Genomic DNA, 23,664 nt, shown 5'->3' on the forward strand with positions numbered 1-23,664 from the left:
ACGACACTCAATTTCTGAGTTCAGAAAAAAAAAATGATGTGAAGCAAATATTAATGAAAGCTTTACAGTTCATGAAGCAAGAAATCTACAGACATGTCAGAATGCTTTCCTGCATTTAACATTTTTTTTCTTTTTGTTTGAGTAAAGGCATCAATGATGCCAAAACACTGATGAATATCACTGACAAAGACGTCTTCATGGTAACCATGGCAACAAGAGAGATCCACATGATACCTTCCTGTATCACAATTAATATTGCACTGCTATCCCTTTCACCATAAGTCGCCATCACACGAGACATGGCGCTCGACACTCAGTCATCATCGACAATGGCTTCGTTGTCGTGGTGAGGCATGTAGACGTCCAAAGGGTCAGCCTTGGGAATGCGACAGAAGCAGCATGGCACGGACGTCTCCTTCGCCTCGGACGGCTCCGGGCCACGGGCAAACACTCGGATCAGCTGACAATGGACCCTAGAAAAACAAGATAATGAATAAGCATGTTCGAGTCATATCATAAATCATCACTTCTTAACTTTTGAAACCATTGTGTGTGGTTACAGGGTGCTACGCATATATGCAAAATGGCTACAACTACAGGTACATGGACTACCTATTAACTAGTCAGCATATTTCTAAATATAAACACACAGGCATTAAGTATCCAACATAGCATTTATTACCATAAACCTACAAACAACTCTCCTCTGCAAGGGTCAACACAGACATCCCATAGTAGTGCAGGTGCAGCAACCATTTTCAAATCAGCATTAGTGATAGAGAGGGCATAATGCCAGGCACTTGTCTGAAACGCGTAGGGGTTGAATGAATGTCCATTAGACGGTGTCCTTGTTCCTTTTGTGTCTGTGACCAACTGACCATGTAAGTCTCTTGTTGTGATCAACTGACCACTTAAAGCCTTTGTTTGCTTCTTGCGCCCTGGTCACTCTACCAACCAAGCACAGCATTTGTTCCTTGTGACATTATTGTCTCTCTTTTCCCTTTTCCTTGCCAAGTCCATCTCTTATTTCTCACAGTCCAGCTATTCCTCATTCTAGGGCCTAGCCTTGCTCTAGTGTTTCTACTTCCTTGTTTCACCAATGCATCTATTGTCAAGCATATTAACAACAAATTAGTGATCACAGAGGATGAAGACCTTCCTTGTCTCTAGCACTTCAAAAATTGGTCACATGACCAGATTGATATTCACATTTGCCTGCTCCTTGCCACAAGATGACAACCTGCCATACGATGTTAATCAAGTTGCAGTTTTTATGCCTCCACCACGAAGTGTTGCTGGAATCATTATGTTTTCAAACTTGTTTAAGGACCTAATCAACGTTAACCTTCAAAAGCAAAAGGAGAATCAATTTCCCTAAACTGCTGATGCTATTTCTGTTACAGTCTGAGAAATAATGTCCCATTTGCAGAAGCACCATAGAATATCAAGCTCCTACTGTTCCAAATCCTCGCTATTGAACCCCAAAGTTGCTCCTTGCAAAATGATTGACATACTAGGATGATCTGTATGTCTATATATTCCTGTCATTATTATCATCATCACCTGTGCAGATATTACCAATTTCATGTTCATTCACTATTCCTAAAACTATGTTGCCATCAACACCCGGCTCTCACATTCACATATTGATGGCATACCTAACATCGATGTCCGGGGGTTCCCCAACTTCACCGTCAATGTTCCAGGAGCTGGTGCTGCCCACGCTGCCGACACTCCTCACCCGAAACGACCGGCTCTTCCTCGGGCTTTCCTCAAGGCTCTTCTTCTGGTCATTCAACTCCGACTCGGCTGGCACGGCCATCTCCAGGTCGTTGTTGAGCGAGCGAAACTTGAAGGCCTTCACCCGGTGGACCTCCACGAAGTCAAAGTTGAACTGGAGGATGAACATGAAAACTTATAGTGACAGTTTGCATACACAAGGGTGGTGGGGGGGGGGGGGCACTTGTTTAAATGCCTGATTATCACATGACAGGCACCAATGTTGCCAGACAGACTTCCGTGGTGACCCAAATTGCTTCCGAACAAGGTCAGCTCTTTGTCATATTGGGAATTTGAGAGTTGGGGCCATTTGCTTGTTTTGGGAAGTGCAGAAGTCAATTCACTTCCTTGTCATCCTCTCTGTCTGGTTAAATGTGTGTGCCTTTATGTTCCGACAATACTCAAACTCTACAAAGTGTATTTTTAAAACCTAAGGCTAAAATTTCAAGAGCTAGGTGCATTTGAAAGTCAAATTTTTCACCTTCTGACTGACAAAAGGCAGTTTATGCTACAACTTTCTCCTACAGCAGTTTTGATACATTGCGAGTGGGTAGGCCCTTTTCAGGACCAAATACATACCCAAGAAAGAATACGTGGTACACCATGAAGCCTTCCACTACTGCAAGTTTTGATACATCTTAAAAATAGTTGGTGAATTGGAGAAATATAACCCATTCAGAGAAACAGTACAAGAGTTGTTTTGTTGTTGTTTTTTCCTTGGGGTGTTTTTAAAAGAGCATCCGATTCACCCTTGTCAAACTTGGGATTCCTTGTTGACAAGCATTTTAACATGGATCATAAGATACCTATTGCCTAATATCTACAGGCTTGGGAAATCTCCTGACAAATGACAAAAAAAAAAAAACTGTTTCAGTTTGTAACATAGTGTTTCTCAACTTATCTATCTATCACTCAAAAAGAATCAAGGAAACGTGGTCAAAAATTGCATACCTCACCAAGTAAATCTAAACATGCATGGACAAATCCAGCATGGCTTGTTGTCAAACTTTAGCCAAAGTCACATGGCACAAAAATTTCACTTTCACTTGCTCTTTAATGTCTTCAGTAGGGGTAGTAAATAATACACATTGGGGAAAATCCATCACAAAGTACTGCTTGGAAAATGATGCCAACATCCACATAAAATAATTGTATGTTGGCTCATAATGCAAAGACATAAAATGTAAATTTGAAGTGGGTTCATAAATTTTCAAGGGCAGCAAAGCTACATAATCATTTTGCAAACCTAATCATACATCAATAATGATTTTGTAATTGGGGCACAGACAAGATTGATTGAGTTTCAGACTTACATGGTTTCCTGACGAGGCGAGGCGGAGCATGTGTCGGAGGTAGTCGAAGCGGGAGCACTGCCTGACCAGAACGAGGTCGATGCAGCCATTGCCGAGGTGAGCGGCCGGAGACATGCCGGTGACCGTCCTGGAACATCGGCCGCTGACGAGGGCAGCGTTGATTGCCGTGAACTGACCGGTGACATAGCGCCACTTGGAGGTAGTATCGATGTCATCAAAGTCTTTCATTGGGAGAAGAGGAAGATACAAAAATATGTTACTATGCATATAATGATCTCATTACATAATTCCAATACCAAATGCAGGATCTTACTTTAAATCTAGCAAGACCCTTCACATATGAAAGACGTTCTCATAACATCATTTTTCAGCTACATGACATGCACATTTTACAGCACATATGAGATTGCACTTTTTTATGCAGTTACAAGGATATACATGTATTGATAATGTAAAATTTACTTTATCGTCCTTCAAATAAAGATGAACAAGTTCATTCTCATTCAAGTAAATGTACAAATCTCTAGATACTTATATACTTCAAATCATGCTAGAAATATTAGTCAAATCTTCAGGGAATACATTTTATGCCATCATGGAACATCAAGAACAGTTTTGCTACAGATAAATGCATGTTGAATATCAGATCATGATTCTTGCAAACAATAGGCATCATCAGCAGGGCTGCCAACACTCGCCTTTCAGAGTCAAATAGATTCCAAAGAGCAATTGGGGAGAAACTTGTATATCACATGCAACTGAATGGGCAAAAATGATTTCCAAAATCAGGGAGATTTCGATGTTCTTTTTATCCAGTCATGAAGAAATATTAGAAGTTTTCAGAAAGTCTCCTGCATAATTAAGGTAGACTTGGCAGCTCGCCACTATTCAAATCACAGAACTTACCATTTTTCCTGGATGTGTGATATGACTCGTGATGCTTCTGTGACCTTCGTTTTGAGCACACACCACATCTGGTGGGGAAGAGAAAGTATGCTTGTTGAAGCAGCAAGTCTCCAAAGCATGTGATCCCAACATCACCGACCAAACATAACAGAGGGTCTTATTAGCTTAATTCATGCACATGACAGTGTGTCAAGATGTGTCTATTATGTTGAACCATGGTTTAACTAACGGTAGTTCCTGGTAGTTGAGATGATTTAGTTTTGTCTTTCACAGATAGCAGGAGGGGGTGCTTATCTGACCACTGCAGCATCTAATCAAAATGATATATGCTAATGATATAAGATAAATTATTATTGGAAAAATGAGCAAAAAAAAAAAAAAAGGGATTCCACTGGGATCCATTCCATTGGAATCCCATTTTCTTTGCTCATTTTTCCACTAATAAATTATATTCATTTCTGGGCAGTTTTCTTCTGTTTGCGGTTGTTATACGATATATTAAACATCAAATCATCTACATGACTTATGCTATGGTCAGGCTTATAAAAAAGTGGCCAGGGACACAAAAATCATTGAGGCATGTCTTTAGCATAAAAAAAATCATTATTGTGTGATAGAACTACCATAGATGTTTTGTTTCTAAAAACTTACACATTAAAATTTACTCTTCATTCCAAGACCCCTAAAACACTGGAAACAACTGACGTGCATCGTAGTTGGGATTTCTGTCATAAACTATTAACATGTCAAAATCAACACTGCTACAGTGATTTTCATCCAATTACCGTCATAACTCAAGACTGGCGCTGAAACATTAAGGAATCCAAATGCTGACGAGTTTCCTACATGATATATTTAAACCACACCCAATTTTTTCAAGCTGTATGAATTATGAGGGATTAATGGCTGACCTGGCCTTAAATGGAGGTCACCTGTCGATTGTTAAAGGTCATTCTGCTGTGATGGCAGAAGATTTAGTGTTCTTACCCTATCCTACAACCTTCCTTGTCCCACGGTGAGTTGTCTTCATCTTTACTGGGCAGGAAAGCCACCTCACCCCGGTACACTTGATGTTTCAGATACTCCTTTACACCTAGGGAGGGGGGAGAGTAGGACATGGGGTCAAAAGTTATTCCCAGAAGACACACATTGGTACAACTAGAGCTGAACTCATCTGAAATATTCCTTTATTGGTGCAATGTTTCTCTTTAACATTTCTCTTTTTTGATCAATATACAGATGGCAAGCTGTTTTACGTGTAATCCACAATCACAATCAATAACTGGTCACATACCTAACCAAGGTTAACAGTCTCTGCAACTACATACTAAAATATATTCTATACAATGGGACAGTTGCATGTTTAGTTGACTGTGTATAATGCATGCAAAGATAGAGAAATGCAATCATCATAACCACCACATCCCAATATTTCATGAGATTCACATTTGCACATACAACACTTATATTTGAGCAAAAAGAAATCATATTGCAGCTGTTGTTTTCTTCTTTGTTTGTTTGTTTGTTCTTTGTTCCATGTACTTTTGATGAGCCCCAAAAAGTACATGGGAATAACATCAAATGTAATATCACATGTACAACATGTTTCTTTCTAAACACATGTACCATGCATTTCTTCATCATTATCTCTCATGCTAATGGAAGCATCTATCCAATGCACGCTGTCACCACAGATGTCCTACATACCGGCAAATTCATATCGAGCTGGCCCCATCCACCGGTAGTTCTCACTCTCCTTCAGGACGTCACCAAGGAAACCGTATCCAAGGAAGGAGAAGGTGTACCTGAGCAGGGAGTTATTGTGATGAACCGAACACACGTCCAGACCAAGGGAGAAACCTGGGGAGGCATCCAAACATCAAACATACATCTTGTTTGATACTTTCACTTTGGGTTTACATCATTCTGCTGACTTGAATATGCATGAAAGGTCCTGAACCACCTTTCAAACACTTTATGTGCAAGAGCACTTAGTTTAACTTGCTTTTTTTTTTCTCCAGAACTCGATAATCCCTCTGATCTAAACCCAGTTTTGATATGTCGTAGCATTAGCAAGCCCGCTCAGGTGCAGCAGTGTGTCTCAGTCCAAAAGCAGGCCATAGTGGCACAATATGAATTAGGGAGATTAAATGATCTCTATTCATAGACAATTAGTGTCCAGACATCTGTGTAAATTGGTTAAAAAAAAAAACACAAACAAACAAACAAAAAAAAAACACTCCAGCATGCGTGCCAATTGCTGAAAAAAAGCACAGAAAGCTTAAAAGCTATCAAATTATTTAGCTGGCTCAAGAACACCAATTTTTAGCATAAAATTGAAATACAATGGGTTCCCATTATAACAAATGGATCAGTAGTTTTTTGTTGTAGTTGTTGTTATATCAAAATTTCATTACAACCGCACAAATAAAAAATAAAAAACACACATCGGACAATGTTGTGGTCTGAATTTTTACTTTGTCATAACCAGAATTTTGTTATAAGCATATTCGTTAAAACAAAAGTGCACTGTATTGGAAAAATTAACGGCATCAGTCAAATGTTAAACATTTACACTGAAAAAAGTTTGTGTAGAATAATGAAAAATGTCACAAAAATTGCAGAACAAACTTGAGAACTGATATACTCTAGCAAACAAGACACAAATATGTGACTTTGTTGGTTCCTATTGACTAATCTTATAAGATAGCTGACTGTGTCATATTATCATGTGTGCTCTTCAGTTACAAAGAATATATTAGGCCACAATCATTCAAAGACGGCACTAATATTGTACAATGTAGATGAATTATCAGAACTGGTGTGTTTCTGTTTGTGTCTCTTCCATGCAATGGTTGATTTTTCTAACTTCAATCATCTTCAGCAACACTTGATTGTGTCCCTTTTCCTCATGCATTCTATTTCTTTGATTTCATTATCTTCTCAATAGTCACTGTTTCAAAGATGATAAAGAAGAAGAAGGAACAACATTTCCTCAAAACACTGCAAATAAGATCTTCTCTATCACCATACCTAAGATAATCTGTAGTGCTGAAGTAACGGGATCGTTGATACCAGTGGTGTCGTAGGCGATCACATCAGTAGAACCTAAACAATGCAAAGGGGAATAAATAGCGGGCAAAGCTGTTACTCTCACATGAAAGTTTGTTGACCCAAGGTAAGATTGGCACATGAGCACCTGATAAACACAGCACTGTTTCAACTGTGCTGCCACTCAAGAGGGCAAACTCCAAAATGGGCACGCGATTCCAACGTGGCTATCAGTACCACAATAACATTGACATAGCACTATCGACCTACAGCTATCAGAATGAAAACATAACTACCATACACTGTTTAGCATGCGCTCCATGACTTGACAGTGTTTTTCAGACAATACAGAGGAACATTTCAAAGTCCGTTGACACAAAAGTTTCAGCTGCTGTTATTAAAGAGGACTATGTACTCTTATCAACATTTCATATTTGCTATCTACTTCTTACTTGGTATTTATGGGTCTTTAACAACATATGATCACTATCTCTGTTACTAAGTGAATTATTAAAAAAATGAAAGCATAATTGGTTGGAAGCAATCTATTTGATAGATGCTCCTATTCCTTGTTGCAAACAGCCCTCAATCTTGTATCAATCAATATATAATGAAAGTATATTCCCTCACGAGAACTAGTCATAATGGTAACAATATAGCATGGACCTACTACACATGGACATCCATAGGTCGTTAATTTATTCATGCACCTGTTTCTGTCAAATGCGTCACAAAAGCATTTTAAGTGTGCTTTCCTACTTTGATCTTATCATCACCGCCAGCAACCAGCCTGGATAAAAACAAGACGACGCTTTGAGAAATCTAAAAACTACATGCGCAGAAGATAGTCATTCTCTTAAATCAAGAAAAATGCATGTGCAGTTGTAGTGTATATTGGAAAATTATCTCTCACGTAATTTCATTTGAGAAAGGCTCGTAATTTACAAGAGAAAGCAATTATTTTGACAGGTTGGTTGTAATTTGTAATCTAATTTTCTCCATATTCGCACATTGTTCCTGAGTAAACATGGACAGTAACCGTAGATGACATGTACGTTCTATCATTAAAGCATGATACATGATTGTCCACAAGTGTCCACTCCAGTAATTTTCAGTTTTGTGACAGGAAAACTGTCATGTTTCTGGCTTTGCTGCTCCCTTTCATCAGTGTTTATTCAAAGGCAGTTGAGTCTGAAAAGGCACTCCGGCAAAATAAGGCCACAATGAGGGAAATGGTTCTTTTGTCAGTGACGATGCACGATTGCACAATCGTCATTATCCAAGCACCTGAATGTACTCGTTAAGATGCACATATAGTCAGGTGGCAGCGGTGATGATGATAGGATCAAAGAGAGACGTTCGTTACTAGTCCATGTGTAGTAGGTCCATGAATATAGCATCCACTATATACATCCATATATATTACAATTATCAGCTTATAAATTATTCATTAACAACTATTGTGGAAATTCGTGACCTGATTGGAGTCATTCTTTTAAAATATGCCGAACACTTCAAAACCAGATAACACCTGCAACAGACTGCATACCTCATAGCACAAAGTAAAAAAGATATCAATAATGTACATTGTACATGCGATAATGCACAATGTAACATGAATGCCCTTATCACTCCTTTGATTTGTTCTTGAAATATCATCAGAACTCCCCCCCCCCCCGAAAAAAAAAGAAGAAAAAAATGGGTAACAATACTTCTATTTGAAAATCAAGTCTGCTGGTCTTAGTTCAAGAAACATCAACACAAATCTTTTTTGAGCATATCTGCTTTGGATAGGCATGTTCCCACATTGATACAACTTCTAAGAAAAAAAAAAAAAAAAAAAAAAAAAATTACCATCATAATTCAAATTATTTCATTTTGGAGAGTTGTTTTTTTTTGTTTTTGTTTTTAAGTGGCAATGTCTTCTTTTGTTTGATTTGGCATTCTGTACCTAACGACACATTGACGATTTCAGTACAAAAAGCCTGGAAGCAAGTCTAGCAGACTATACCAGGGCTTCAAAAGACATACCTGCTGGTATGACTCCGAACCTCACAGTTGGGGGTACTGGCACAGAGGCTGGGTCATCGGGGTCGATTCCATTCTCATTCTGGGTCCTCACCAGCATGCCATTGACAAATTCGGCAAATGTGCCGTCGCCCCCGACGCACACGACGCTGCAGACGAAATGAACAACAAAGCGCATGAAGGGCAAAGGATGCTGGGACTGGGTGCATGTCAAAGTTCATCCTCCCATAATGCGAGGTGCATCAATACTGTCTCCATGAACATTGATTCACGGAGTAGAAGTAATGAAAGGGTATGGAGAATGACAATTTTTGGCTGCAAGTAAGAAGGCTAACTGCTGTTGAGGGCAACATGACAATTCCACCTGCAAACATACACGTACAATGTGTATGTTGTAATGTGCTGCCTATACAACAACATGCTTTATTAGTCATATTTCTAGTGTTACCTGTGTATCTGTCATATTAACAGACAAACTGGAATGACCAAGTACGCTGTAAGTTCTGCTATTTTCCTGCACGCCACAACTTCTCTCATTGATATTTACAGTAGCTGTGCTTATATTTATTACCAGTAAATGTCACTTTTACTCAAGAGTGACATATATCTTACACTATTTCTGTGAAGAACGCATAGTCTAGAACTTTGCATTGCACATATTTGATATAAGATCAATCGATTCCAACATCATTTTATTTCTCCACACACAGTGCCTACAGTATGCGTGACTTCAGTAATGAAAAATTGAGTTCCACAATATTATAAGTTTGGATATTTACAACAACAACAAAACAACAACAACAACAACAACAACAAATCAGTTTTACTCATCTGGGCTCCCTTGCATAATCATATTGTAACTTCACAACCGTATTACTGATGGTAACTCTGCAATCAATGGTAACTACCATAGCAACACAATATCATAGCCAAGACATACTTAGTGTTTACCACTGACTACAAATTTACCATTAATTGTAAAGTTACCACAGTTTGACGCAATAGGGTCCTGTATTTCACAGCCTATTGATACAAGTAATATCAATGTCCATCTGCAATTAAAACAAGGCTCTCTGAGGCACTTCATACAGTAGATTACTTCTTTACCTTTGTCAAACTCTATCAAATATCTATTAAAAAAAAACAAAAACAAAACAAAAACAAAACTTGACAGTGTATATGTGGGTTAATATCTGACTAATCGCACAGCAGGGCATCCACCTGTTCTGGCAAGATTTGACCTGGAAAGTTTGTTGATCTTTGATCACTGATCATAATACTAGATATTTATAAATGGCCCACTGTCAGATATAATGCATATTTCCCCATGTGAGGAAAATTATCACCAATCACATTTAATTTGAATTCCTGTAAGTAATCAAAGTATTTTTTGCTATCTATACATAATTGAAAAATAAACAGACGGAATGAAATTGTTTGTAAGGAAGACTAAACTGAAAACCATTGTATCAAGCCTGTATATAATCTCCTTTGATGATACAAAAAAGCCCTGCATGAATTTCAAATTACAAAACCAAGTCTGTTGACTTTTGAGACAAACGATCAGAGTGAAAGAGACAGTTCCGACACTTGCGCTATCATCTTGAGAATGAAACCAGTAGCTTGATGTCCATATTCATTTTAATGATTAACTACCAAACTACTCCAGTGTGATAACAAATTTTGACTAAACGAGAAGCTAATACAAGATACTGGATTCACTACCAAAATATGCAAACATTTATTATCATGAAGTATAAATGTATGAAAAGCCAAAATAATATAAGCGATAATTGAATTACTAGTACCTGATGAGGTAGAGTATGATAGCACGATAAAGTCTGGGCAAAACATGAAACATGCAAGTTGTAAATGATACATAATGTATGTCATACTCTTGATTCTTGTTAGGGAAGCTGTAACCCTACATATTTTGCATAAATTGCTTTTTATCATTTTCATAGTTTTCCTACAGCTACCATCGGTATATATTTCAGTGATAACAACAGTATACAATGGTATATGAACAGGATCAGGGATTTGCATTTAGAAAGAGGTTCCACACACACAAAAAAAGGAAAGGTAAAATGTTCTTACCCATCAACACCATGCAGATTCATGGACACACCTAGTGCTCTTGCATGGTCAGCGTTCTTAGTCACTGTGAATAAAGCATGACAATTGGAACTGCTCGTTCATTTCTGGCATATGACCCAAGCTCATGTTTTGTTTTATTGTTCTTTTTTACATGTACATTATCAGTCATCAAGATTGCTAATATTGAGCTTGTGCAAATGTACAATGTACACAATGTAGACTTGTATGACTGCACAATGTTAGATATATCTATATTACTCAGTTAATGATTGAAGCATTAATGATAATAATAATAATAATAATAATAATAATAATGATAATAATAATGAACATCAATTCCAGAGATGGGGAAACTGCCCTGAGGTACATGTAGAAGCCATCTCTTCAAAACCTCAATTTTGACAAGATTTCAACAGAAAACTGCGAATGGCACCATAACAGCAGGTATCAAATCGAAGCTAAAAAATAATTCCATTCAGTTCAACAAAATATCAGTGGGCTGAGCAGCAAAAGTTGGCAGTAGTGTGAACTGCTACACATACTGTACACAAAATTTTATATAGCAGTCATATAAAAAATGCATAGCGAATTGCGATGCCATACCAGGAAAATTATTCCCAGAAAATTTGCATTTAAATCTGTCATTTAGACTTTGGCAGACATCTAGACCCTCACTGGAAAGGAAAGAAAAGAACAATTTTGTACTCACACAAAGAACGCGGTCTACTGACAGACAGTACAAAAGTGTATTTTAACATGGCATTAATGCATCAATGTAAAAATATTGATTGACTTAACAAGACAGCAGACATAAGATGTAAATCTTACCTGTAACACTAGTCTTGATACCAGCAATTTCAAATAAGGGCGCCACCCTGGTCTCATATATCGAAGGTGCTTTGCCTTTACCACCATATGGGTTAATTATAACTTGGAGTCTGTGTGGCCTGTCCGGATCTGTAGGCATACAAGGAAGTATGAGGCTCATGTGTCAAAATTATACTTTTGACAGATTACATTTGTCCCAATACAATAGGCCTCTTTGTCTAGCCCCTGTAATTTATTTCTTAAAAAGCTAGCCAAGGGGGAATTTCAGGAAGTGTGTGAGGAACATTGGTAATGGCACAGTGAAACCATTTGAAGCTGTATTGGGGTTTTTGTACAGTGTTGCTCAAATCAAGGAGCTTGCTCAAATCACACAATTTTACAAGGGAAAAAAAATAACACCATGCACAAATACCTCTTACAGTTGACCATACACAATCACTCAGCAGTGTGCTCTCTCATCAATATCACATCAGAAATCTACATAGTATAATTTTCAAGGGATATGATTTCAATATTCAAGTTCAGTCCTGACCTCTTCTAAATTTTCAATCACTTCTACTCTAAAGTACAATGTACTGGTAATCTTTGGTCATGGTGACAGAAGTCATTTGATTTCTCTGTACAGTAAGGATATTTCACAAACACTTAAAAACAGTGTCATTTCACATGGCATGCCCAACAATGTATTACATGGGTATGTCTGTCTGTGCATTACATCGTATGTCTCCCTGTCTGTCTCTGCCAGTCTGTCTTTCTTTCTTTCTTCAATACCTGTTTGTTTCCCTCCCCAGCCCCTTTTTTCTTCCCTCACTCTTTTACCAATATGCCCATAACTCTCAGCAAAGCGATGAAACATGCTGGGTGAATATGATACATCTACCGCCAGCGACTAAATTAAAAGTCCTTGCTGCGTGACACTGGCTAACGAGGACCACTGAATGAAATTGGTGCGATGCTGGTCCATTTATGCAACGTGTCGGCTGTATCACATGAGGTGCGACGAGGATGGATTGTTCGCTGGCACTTTGCCAGGCCTTTGCGATGCTGGCAACCAGAGGAAGTTCGCGCTGTCTGCATCAGTGGCAGTAGACTACAGTGTGTTTATTTAAAATGTTCTGAATCAGTCAGCGATTCATTTGAGGAGGATGTGCACCAGCCCAGCAGAGGCAGGGAGACTCCCAGGTATTGTGGACAGGTGTTCAAACTAACCTGACCTTAACTCTTCAACTTCTTCCTCTTAAAACAGAGACAGGGACTGCAGAAGTATAACTAAGCGTAAACTATGCCATCTGCTTGCTGTTTATTTACGTTAGCGTCATAGTCTTTACTATACCTACAAAATTGCTCAATCTTTTAATCCTTACTTAATTTATTCCATTACAACCATTCATCAAATATAGCAAGACATGATAGCACAATTTGTTTATGGCATCACTGGCATGAATGGTTGTGGACACCCTGTAAATTGGGTCATTACACATACCACGGTAATAAAAGTGATTAACTACCAGCATGCGTAAATCCAAAATTAGCACCTGATGGTAAGGTCAAGTTGCCTATATAATACCCATAAAATTCAAGGAGAGGGAAACAAAAGACACATATGCTCACATACAAGCAAGGAAAATGATAAGCAGTGACAAATACATTACAATTGTATGCCTCCACATGGCATAATAGCACACATTATGAGAACAAGGGAGGTAAAGAAAAAAATGGTTTGATGCGAGGCTCATATTGTAGACACACACAACTGTGCAGTTCTATTGACATTTCACAAATAGGTTTTTGAGCACTGACCTCTTCTACCATTCTCCAAGAAAATATTTGGAAGCCTTAATAGGGTCAAGTTAGATCTCATGTTTACACTAAAACTGCCCAATGTTTGTACACCCACATTTTGCACTGAATTTGAAATAGATTTCACCGTCCAGTGCCTCTGTAGAGCTAGCTGCTGGCACAGGTCCCTTTTATAATTTGATTCCACAACTAGCTTTTCACATGGGCAACATTGTAGTTGTGAAGTCAACCTTCAATGTTATATTTGGGCAGTTTTTGTGAATGGTGACATTGTGTACAATCCAAATTATCTACAGATAAACAGCTAGAATGGACATTGAAAAAGCTTACTTTACCCATACAAAGTTTTGGGTGTTACACGGACTCTGGAAGATACATGACAGAAGTTATACGATCTACAGCCAGTTGGATGCACATGTACATGTTTCATCTATCATTGTCACAATTTTTTTTGTGTGTGTGTGAATTCAATTTGCTTGTACATAAGCTTGTGTGAAAGCAAACTCAGACTATGTGTGGAAAGAGAGAGATGGAGAGAAAAGCCCTTATTTTGATGAATTCATAAAAAATTACAAGATAAAAATGTAATGCCCATCATGTATGGTTTTTTCCTTGACAGCGACTTTGACGAAATGATATAATTCAATGTTTGAGTTACTTGGGTAATTTGATTACTTTTGCGAGACACTTTGTGTACAGCACACTGGATGTTGAAATTCAAGTCCGAATGAAGTATGAGGGAAATTCATCATACACTTCAATGTGGATGTAGCAAGTGCACTCTGAACAACGCTTTTGGAATCACATGTTTTAAAACTGATCCTTTTCCCCATCTTTTAAATGCATGTTGCTGACAACTTTTACTGTGTATCACGGTATGTACGTTTGTTTTTTTTTTTTTCAATACACTATCACAGCCTACAAGTATTCATGACACAATTACACATAGTAATCAAAATCTAGCAAAAGAAATGGTTAGAACTGAAAGAAACAAAAAGTTCACTCACCTCCTTCAATTATCTCCTTGATTCTCTCGACCCATCTCTGGCAGAGTTCTTGGTCGGGGGATGAGAAGACAAATTCTTGGACTTTCCATTTCATGTTTGAGCAGCTCTTGCCAACAAACACTGAAGACATAAACAGAAAATTAAAGGCACATGATCTCAAGTTTCAGATATTAGATTGCATGTTCACCAAAGGATAGTATTGCACACTGCACAGGCAGGGCTCAGATAGACAGAAACTGAATGTATGAATCTCACAGTTACTGACAACTTTTACTGTGTATCACGGTATGTAAGGGAGTTTATTACACTCCATCTAGATGAGGCAAGTCAACCATGCATCTTTGGACATGTAAATTGTGGCAGAAATCTGATAAAATATTGAGGGTAATGCTTAGATTGCACCAAGAATGTAACAAAAACTTGGAAGGTTATAGGGTGCAAGAAGTGCTTTAATCTCATCCCAAGAAGAGAACATCTAGTCCTTGGCTTTTTCTTTGCTGTTCACAGGAAAAGTCTGCAAAATGAATGCAATGACAAGAGTGATAGGAATTTAATGTGTTACAATCAGTAAAACTGCTTCTGAGAAAGGATGGGTTAGGGGCTATGAAAGACCTTCCTCACTGTGAAAGTCTTCCTGTACAAAAACAAAGTAAGGCACATATGCATGAAGAATGAAGCACAAACAGTGCCACATCCTCATTGATTCTGTTCCAGATGCATTCATTCGCATGAATGATCAAGATGACGTACGTACAATGTACATGTAAGACAGTGACAGAGACAGAGCAACAATCGACATTGTACCAGACAATGAGATACATGGCTTCTTGCTACGTACACAGTTCTAATCAATGCATTGTCACTTTCACTCTCAAACACTGGCAGAAATCCCGGGGTACCACATACAGTGTACAAATACGTACATGTACAGCTGTGAGCATCCAGATTACTCTATCTCACATTTTGCAGTTGCTTGCCTTGCTAAGATATACTAAGTATACACTGCACACATATAAATGAGACATACAGACTTTGCTTATGCAGCACATACATGTACACTGTACATAAATAGAAACACATTGGAGAATATTTCAGCAAAATTACGTGCAGTGTAGAAACAGTCATCCCAGTATCAATGTCTGAATAAGTCTGTCAATAACAGAATTTGCAAATAAGATGGAACACAAATTGCTTTGCTTGGTCACGACTTTTTGTTTGTTTTGGTTCGTAGAATGTTCAGTCTTTTTTGTGCACCTTCTTGAAATACAAATATACTACAGTACTGTACCCTTCATGACTAGGGAAGTTGACTCCTATCATTTTCATGAAAAATCATGATTTGGCAATTTAAAAAAAAAAGCGAAAATCTCACTGCCAGCAACATTTCCAGAGTATCATACATGTTGTAGACAGTAAGCTCAATCTCTTCAAAGTTGCCTCCTTCATTTTCTTGTTTCTTTTATTTTTTCCATCAAATCAAAAGTAGGGAGAATACATAATACTATTGAAGAAAAAAAAAAAAAATACTAATTCCCAAGATTGATATTCTGAGGACTCTTGTGCATTGCATTAGATGACTTGATTATATAATGCAAACATTTCAAAGCTGTGCAGTACAAACCTTAGTCAATTTCTTTTTTTACTGAGTTGTTATGTTGATTGCATCACTCGAGTTCAAAGTGGATTTCAGTTTTGCATGAATTTCCCTTTCATGTCCCTGCATGACCACTGATTTCCTTTCCTGTGTAGCTGTTGTCTGCACACAGAGTTGTTTCACTTAATTACATGAATCTTGGCATGTTGGTCTTAGAGAAACAAAGTAACCATCTTACTGTATCTTCTTGAATGTGCAGTGAGCACACAAATGCATACATTTTCAATTCATGGGCTCATGCTGTCTAGATGAAGCCAGTGTTCAATACGCTAACAGGATTACTTTGCTGTCAGACAATATCTATGTATCCCCATATCACACCACCAAAATCTCGGTAAAAACGGGGCATATCAGGATCATAGTGGAATTCAAGAGATTGATGTTCTTCTGGTATTAACAGCAAACAACTGCATTTTACTATTTCACATACTGCGAATGCATGTAAGCTAGAATCTAGTCAGTACAGAGTTGGAAATAAAACTTTAAAATTGATACCATCTCACTCTGTACATGTAAATCGATGGCTTTCTGGGTATTGAAACCCAATTTCAATACAATGAACGGGGAATTTTGTGTTTGCACTGCACCATAGCGGTGTTTTTCAACATGACTTCATTGGGTTGATTTCCTGCCATTATTTTTAGTGTGTCACCTTGACATGAACTCTCTGGCAGACATACCTTGGCAGTTTGTGGCATTGTCATTCCATGCTTACACTTTTCTGAGTTCATCACTGTGCCTAGAATAACACATGACACATGGATCAATCCATCCTATTCACTGTCCTTAGCAGTGTATGCAAGTTCATCGCTGTTTAATGAATGCAATTTGTAGCAAATAAAGTGTCTTGTACAGTGTGTGGATGAGTAATCTACCATCATGTATAGTATGCAATATAAAATCCTGTCACAACTTGAAAGCAGTGTGGAGTACAATATGTACATGGGCAATTCCACAGCAAATGAGATATCTGAGGGAAAATTTCAAAGTCATAGGTTTGTGACATGCTTTACACCACAAGAGAGAGGATATTTTTATACTTTTAAAACTACATGTCTTTGTTATCATATGAAATAGACATGAAGCAAAAACCATTTTCAATACACACATCTGATTTAAAGCAACCTAAATTGTTCTGTTCTAAGCCACACAGTCCACTGTCAAACTGCCCACCTCCAGTCCACATCGTGGTCAGTTCGCACTGCAGCCACACAGACGTGTATTAGTCACTGTTTATCAATTGTCAATTAACCAAGTTTATCATGACATGACATGTCATGTTCAGAATCTGGTTCCTCTGTACAGGATGACAAAGCAATAACCACCACAGTTGCCCTATTTAACAAGTACATTATATGCACAGTAGAGAAGGCATGGCTCCTCTCCCCTCAGGGGCCCATTTCATAAAACTTGTCATCAGTGACAAGTTGTCATTGATAAGATGTGACAAGCTACAGAAATCCTTGCATCTGATTGGCTGAGAGCAAATTTGTCATAGAAGTGTGGCAGTTGCCACTGATAAAAAAACATGTGCTTACATGATAAACAAATACATGCTAATACACACACACACACACACAATGGCAAAAATAAGTTTACTCAGTAAATATTTAGTAGAGTACTGGTAAAATACTGTAACTTTGAAGGAAGATTCTAGTAAGGATTATTCGTCACACACACACACACACACACACACACGCACACACACATACAAAATCGGTTTGCCAGATCAGGCAAATTTCACGACAGTGAGCTTATCTGAAATCATGTCTTGATTGCCCACGCCAGAAGTGGCTACAGGATCGACTACTGTAGCAGCTGATATGTTTGCAGTGCACTCCACTTGAAATGCAGTTTATAGGAATCACCCGGCTTACACTGTAATCAATCATCATGTGTGTGTAGCTAACTGGCCAGCAAATGGTGAGGCCAAGTACATGAAGGATGGAAGATTAATGTCAAAAGCTGCGTAGGAAGAAAAATTGCAAAGCAATTGCTGCACAGACTTGAGTGATCAGAGTATAAACAGAATGGTTCCCTGTAAAGAGATCAAAATTGTACACTGGCACTCTTGAGTGTATAATTTATTATTGATTGACAGTTCACTCACTTTCTGGTCTGTTGATAAAAATAAAATACAGTTTACATATATATTCAAAGTTCCTGCACACCAGAAGGTTAGCATGACATTCATGCCCCTCTCGGTCACGTTGCCTGTGGTCTCAGAGAGCGGTGATTCCCTACTGAACAAACTCCAAACTCAGAGGGGCATAACTTAGTAGCACTTCATCAGGAGTGCCCCTGGGCTCAACTCTGTATGAATGGGGTATGATTGTCATATTACATGACTTTGTCTGTCCATAATCATCTGGAAGAAGAGGAAAAAATCTCACCTGTAAAACTGGCATTGGCCGCATCTTGGTTTGTGCCCAGCACATGGAAGAGTTGACCGACGTTTGTCAGGGTTATGACTGGACTCCCATTGGTCAGCTGATCAGAGGGGGCGTTCATCTTCACCCCCACAATATGACTGGTCTGAACACATCGATGGACATCTGAAATGGTCAAGTTCAAGCATGCCATAGTAATCTAGTAGGGCCAACCTCCTTCAGTCAAGTAACCTTAACTTGTAAGTTGACACCTAATGACAAATATCTGTCCAGTATTTGATGGGGACTCTGACAGTTGTTGCTTTGCAATTTGTTTCAAGTCTTTTCCTGCATACATGTGTAGTAAAATTCTATCTATGCTGCTTGAAGAAAATAAGTACATTGGTCAAATATTTTCTCCGAAAAGTTGTCAATTTCCCTCATAAGAATTATATAATGTACAGTATGAATCTTTTGTTTGTTTTTTTTTGGGGGGGGGGCAGGGGGGAGGGGGTTTGCTTTTCCTTGTAATCTACAAAGTCTGTCCTTACCAGTGAGCAATAAGCATGAAATATTTATTTGTTTACAGTATGAACTAGCAGATTAAACTCAACCACAAACACTTAAAATATCAGGTGATACTAGTATGCAGATACCGTTGCATTTCATTATCAATGATAGTTTTGGGAAATGCTGACAGCTACACTGTAACATCATACTTTTTATTTCAACATCAATAATAAAATGTTTAGACTACTAATAAAAGCTAAAATTCACAGTCATTACAAATCATGGTGTTCTTACAGTGTAAGCTCAATACAAAGTAGGCATATACTATTTTTATTTTTGGAATTCCCAACCTTGAATATTATAATTGACATTATAGATAATCTAGAAGGGATATATAAACAATTGATTCAACACTCTAGACTTTAATTCGTAATTGTATTTTCAAAGTGATAACCAACAAACAATGCCTTCAAATAGTCAACCGATTCTCAGTATCGCCAGTGCGCAAAAAACTTCTGCACACGCTGCAGAGCCCTGTCACAGATGCACAGTGGGATTCCTCTGAAGCATTTTCGCTTCCGGTTGGTTTGGGCGTGTCTCACTTCCCATGCAATTCAATGCAATTTTCGTCTGCTTTTCTTTCGTTCTTGCCTTTTCTTCAGTTAGAATTAAGCTAAAAAAAGATTAAAACGCCTAAATTTTACTGATTTGCAGTCACTGGAGTCATGGTTCAATACTGTTAAAGGCTTCAATGTGTTAGTCATATGATGAAAAGCAAATAAATCTTCAACAACAAATACCCCTGGATAAAGACGGAACATGACCTTCTTCTTCTTCTTCTTCTTCCTGGTGAGTGACCGCAATCAACATACTGATTATTCTGTCACTTTGTCAGGTATGTCGGTATTGCACGGTGCGGTAGATTTTGAGTTTAACAACAATATAATTTGTTTCGTTGAATACATAATCCCAAGAAATAATAAAAATTCATTCATTCGTTGAAATAAAGTGAAGACCTGAGTTGCATATGCAGCCAAAACCAGGGCAGTTTAAGTTTTCCCAAGATAATTAATGCATGGTATAAATGCTGCGACGCATGCAGGCATTGGTGATACCGAGAATCTTAATGACATTAAAAGAAGAAAGTGATGTGTGTTGCTGCATCATCATTGCTAAGAATTCGAAAGGGAAAAAATAAAGAACCAACCAATCAACCAAAAAAAAGTTTGACTTGCTTGTTTACAAAATTAATGCATTCTATCATTTTAACAGTTAAAATCCAGATTCTATGTTTAATAGTACCATGGCCTGGTAACACTATTCTGACAACAGATTTGTAAACTCTGTGCAAATCCTTGACCAAAAGATCAGTCTGTATCTGTCGTCGGGGATCCACAGAGACTGCGTCCGGCTTCACGGAATCCCCTTGGAGGAGATCGGAGAGCAATAACGTCAAAAAAAAAAAAAAAAAAAAAAAAAAATGAAATAAAAGACTCCTCTGGACAGATGGATCTTTCTGTCCATGCAAATCCATACAATGTCGATTTTTACAATTTTGATACAAATTTTCAAAGACTGTGCATCAATTTGCCTAATATTCAAGCTAATGTTACATGTATTCTATGTGATGATGATTAAAAGAAACGTAGGAAAATAGGTTCTAAATCTAACTATAGATCCATAAGAATATTTACTCACGATGATGTCTGAATGTTTTCCTGTGCTGTGATGACGATGATTCTCTCCAACTTAAACAATTTGATGAAAGTCGCACGACATACGACTTCTTATCGACGACAAATGTCGCCTGAAGTTCAGTCAGGCTTCGCTCGCTGGAGCTGGTGGTGTTGGGATGTTGATCTAACTGCATCTTTCTACGTATAACACCACTTCCACGTCGATCGCACGCGCACTTTCTTGATCTTTCCCGATCGAGAAACCAATCTTCCTGAATCTTTGTCCTGATGAAGAATGACCTGCCGTTGAAGACACCGTCTTCTTACATTGACACCTGCACCACGCAAATCAAGCTTCTTTACATAATGAAAATTGTTAAACTTGTCTACCTCAGAGCTCAGAAAAATAATATCAAGTGGCAAATCCTTGGGCTCCCTCTTTCTCTTTGTCAAATTGTGTGAATACTAACGTTAGACAGGCGAATTTCAGCAACGCCAGAGATGCTCACAGTCATCGTACACTACCGGTGCGTCTGGGGTCTCAAGTCTGTCTCTATACTCGAATCCAAACAGCTAGCTAGCTACAGAGAGTAGTTGGGTATTTGTGTGTGTGTGCAGCGAGTGAAGTCGCATGCTCAACACCGTGGATGCATAGATGCAGCAGTGGAAACGACGAGGCAGTGAAAGGCCAACAAACTTTACATAGTCTATACGCTGAAACGTTACTAGACCTAACGGTAAATTATTGGTAATGTTTTCTCAATGTAAATCCGTAGAACTTCTCATATGTATTCACTCAAACTTTGAATAGTATAAACCTTTTCAGAATTCATATCCAAGTACATCCACTTAGATAAATCATTGGTATTTTATAATTATTTTTTTTTCATTCTGATCAAGGGGTTTGGTACAGAATCTAACATGTTAATATCGAGCCAGAACAGGTGAACAAACTTTCAGCTCTATTGTTGACATGTTGCCCTATTTATATCTGTGCATGTTGCGCTAGCCCGGAAAGTTTGTTCACCCAAAGAACGGTGCTTTGTGACGCAGTGTTAAAAGTATAAAAGTGGGTGTGTGAGAGGTGTGTTCCCTAAAAAGGAGAATTTGGGCGCGAAATTCCGTGGCTGTGAATATACATTGTACACTTGGTATGAAGGGAATATCTAGATACTATGCGTTTCAACAAGGATTCGTGTTGTAGTAGACCATTTGCGATCTCTCTCGACCTCAATGATGAGGTCAATGATCATGGATGTGGATTTGACATGTAGATCGTAACGCTGTACACGGAGATTTGCGCTATTAATTATACTTTCATTATTTGAATGGATTGGTGAATTTGCAAAAATGATAATAGTCTACTTGGACATGTCATGGGTATTTCAATGTTGAAACCTTTCAAGCCATCAAGCGATACTAATCGTTGTTGAGACTAGCACCTGGTGATGAAGAAAAATACGTAATTTTGACTCATCATCTGATGCATGTCCGTATTATGTAGTTGTGAAATATATAAGCCATCGAATGGAGTTTCGACTGGAAGACGTGACAATCAATAACAATATTGTCGATAGTTTTTATTGCTCTTTGCGAAAATGTTAAGTTAATCCGCAGCATATTGCTGTCATACAGACATGTGCATGGTAATGAAGACTGATGGTGTCAAAAGTGATGGCTGCGAGCGAAGAGAGGCACAGATCCAAATCCATCAGCTGTTCTGCCTTCTTCTAACTCAATGGGTGTTTCCGACTGGAACCTGCCCAATAAGTTCATAGTGACGTCATCGACAAGTCCTCAACATCAGACGGCTACCGCGGTGGAATGACCTGACGGAAATAGCTGTTTGTGGGTCTGGATTTATCTAACGTGGCCACTTATGAAGCTTCATGAGCAAGTTCCCAATAAAATATCACAGATTTAAAAGTTTTGTGTTGTATTCAAAACATCACTATTCTTGTAAGGGATGTTACCCCTGTATGTGTGGATTTTCTGATTGATGCAATATTGGTAGAACATTATGATGGAACTTGTGATAAATCGGACAATTTGTTCATACGGTATGATCCTCTTTTTCAGGTTTTGGTGACGCCATTGTTGGAAAAGCAGTCTGCAACAATTTTGTGATGCCTATACTAGTTGAAAGATAAACGGAAAATATACAGAGAATTCCGCTTATTTTCAGTTTCCAAAGCAGGGGGGATCATTACCATTATTAATATCTTAAGCCGCATCACATTTTATTAACAACTTTGTGGAATTTAGTTTGTATTCTCTTTATCAATCCACTACTGTAACGTCATGAACTGATGCGCCCTTCTTATTATACACTGTAGCAATGACGACACGTGGATTTAGCTAAAAAATCAACATTTTCAAACGGGTGTCCCATTTTCCTTTAGTTTCACTTATGTGTTCTTTTCTTATTTATTAGTGAATCCATCATGTTTTGGAAAAACGTTATGATTTAAAAAAAAAAAACAAAAAAAAAAAAACACACACACCGAAGACTGTAAATTATCATACCACAGGGCTGGCGCAACCAGGGAGGGGGGGGGGGGGGGGGGAGTGGCGCCAGAAAAAAAAAGTAAGGTGGTTTTTTTTTTCTTTTTCTTGTTGCTACAAACTGTCGTCCAAAATGTCTTC

The 23,664-nt window shown here is 38.2% G+C and overlaps 1 protein-coding gene across 1 annotated transcript; it reads right to left on the reverse strand.

Annotated features, from left to right (window-relative positions):
• Nucleotides 1–48: 48 nt before the first annotated feature.
• LOC140240267 (ceramide kinase-like) lies at nt 49–21,492 on the reverse strand. Its single transcript, XM_072320055.1, has 13 exons — nt 21,041–21,492; nt 18,857–19,018; nt 14,810–14,929; nt 12,003–12,131; nt 11,175–11,238; nt 9,081–9,226; nt 7,032–7,106; nt 5,706–5,858; nt 4,986–5,091; nt 3,999–4,066; nt 3,093–3,313; nt 1,659–1,894; nt 49–473 (listed from the first exon to the last, which is right to left on the reverse strand). The coding sequence occupies exons 1-13, from the start codon at nt 21,210–21,212 to the stop codon at nt 314–316; spliced, it is 1,812 nt and encodes a 603-aa protein (XP_072176156.1). The 5' UTR covers nt 21,213–21,492; the 3' UTR covers nt 49–313.
• Between the last annotated feature and the right edge of the window lie 2,172 nt (nt 21,493–23,664).

Source organism: Diadema setosum, chromosome 2, assembly GCF_964275005.1.
Source record: "Diadema setosum chromosome 2, eeDiaSeto1, whole genome shotgun sequence".
NCBI classification, from domain to species: Eukaryota; Metazoa; Echinodermata; class Echinoidea; order Diadematoida; family Diadematidae; genus Diadema; species Diadema setosum.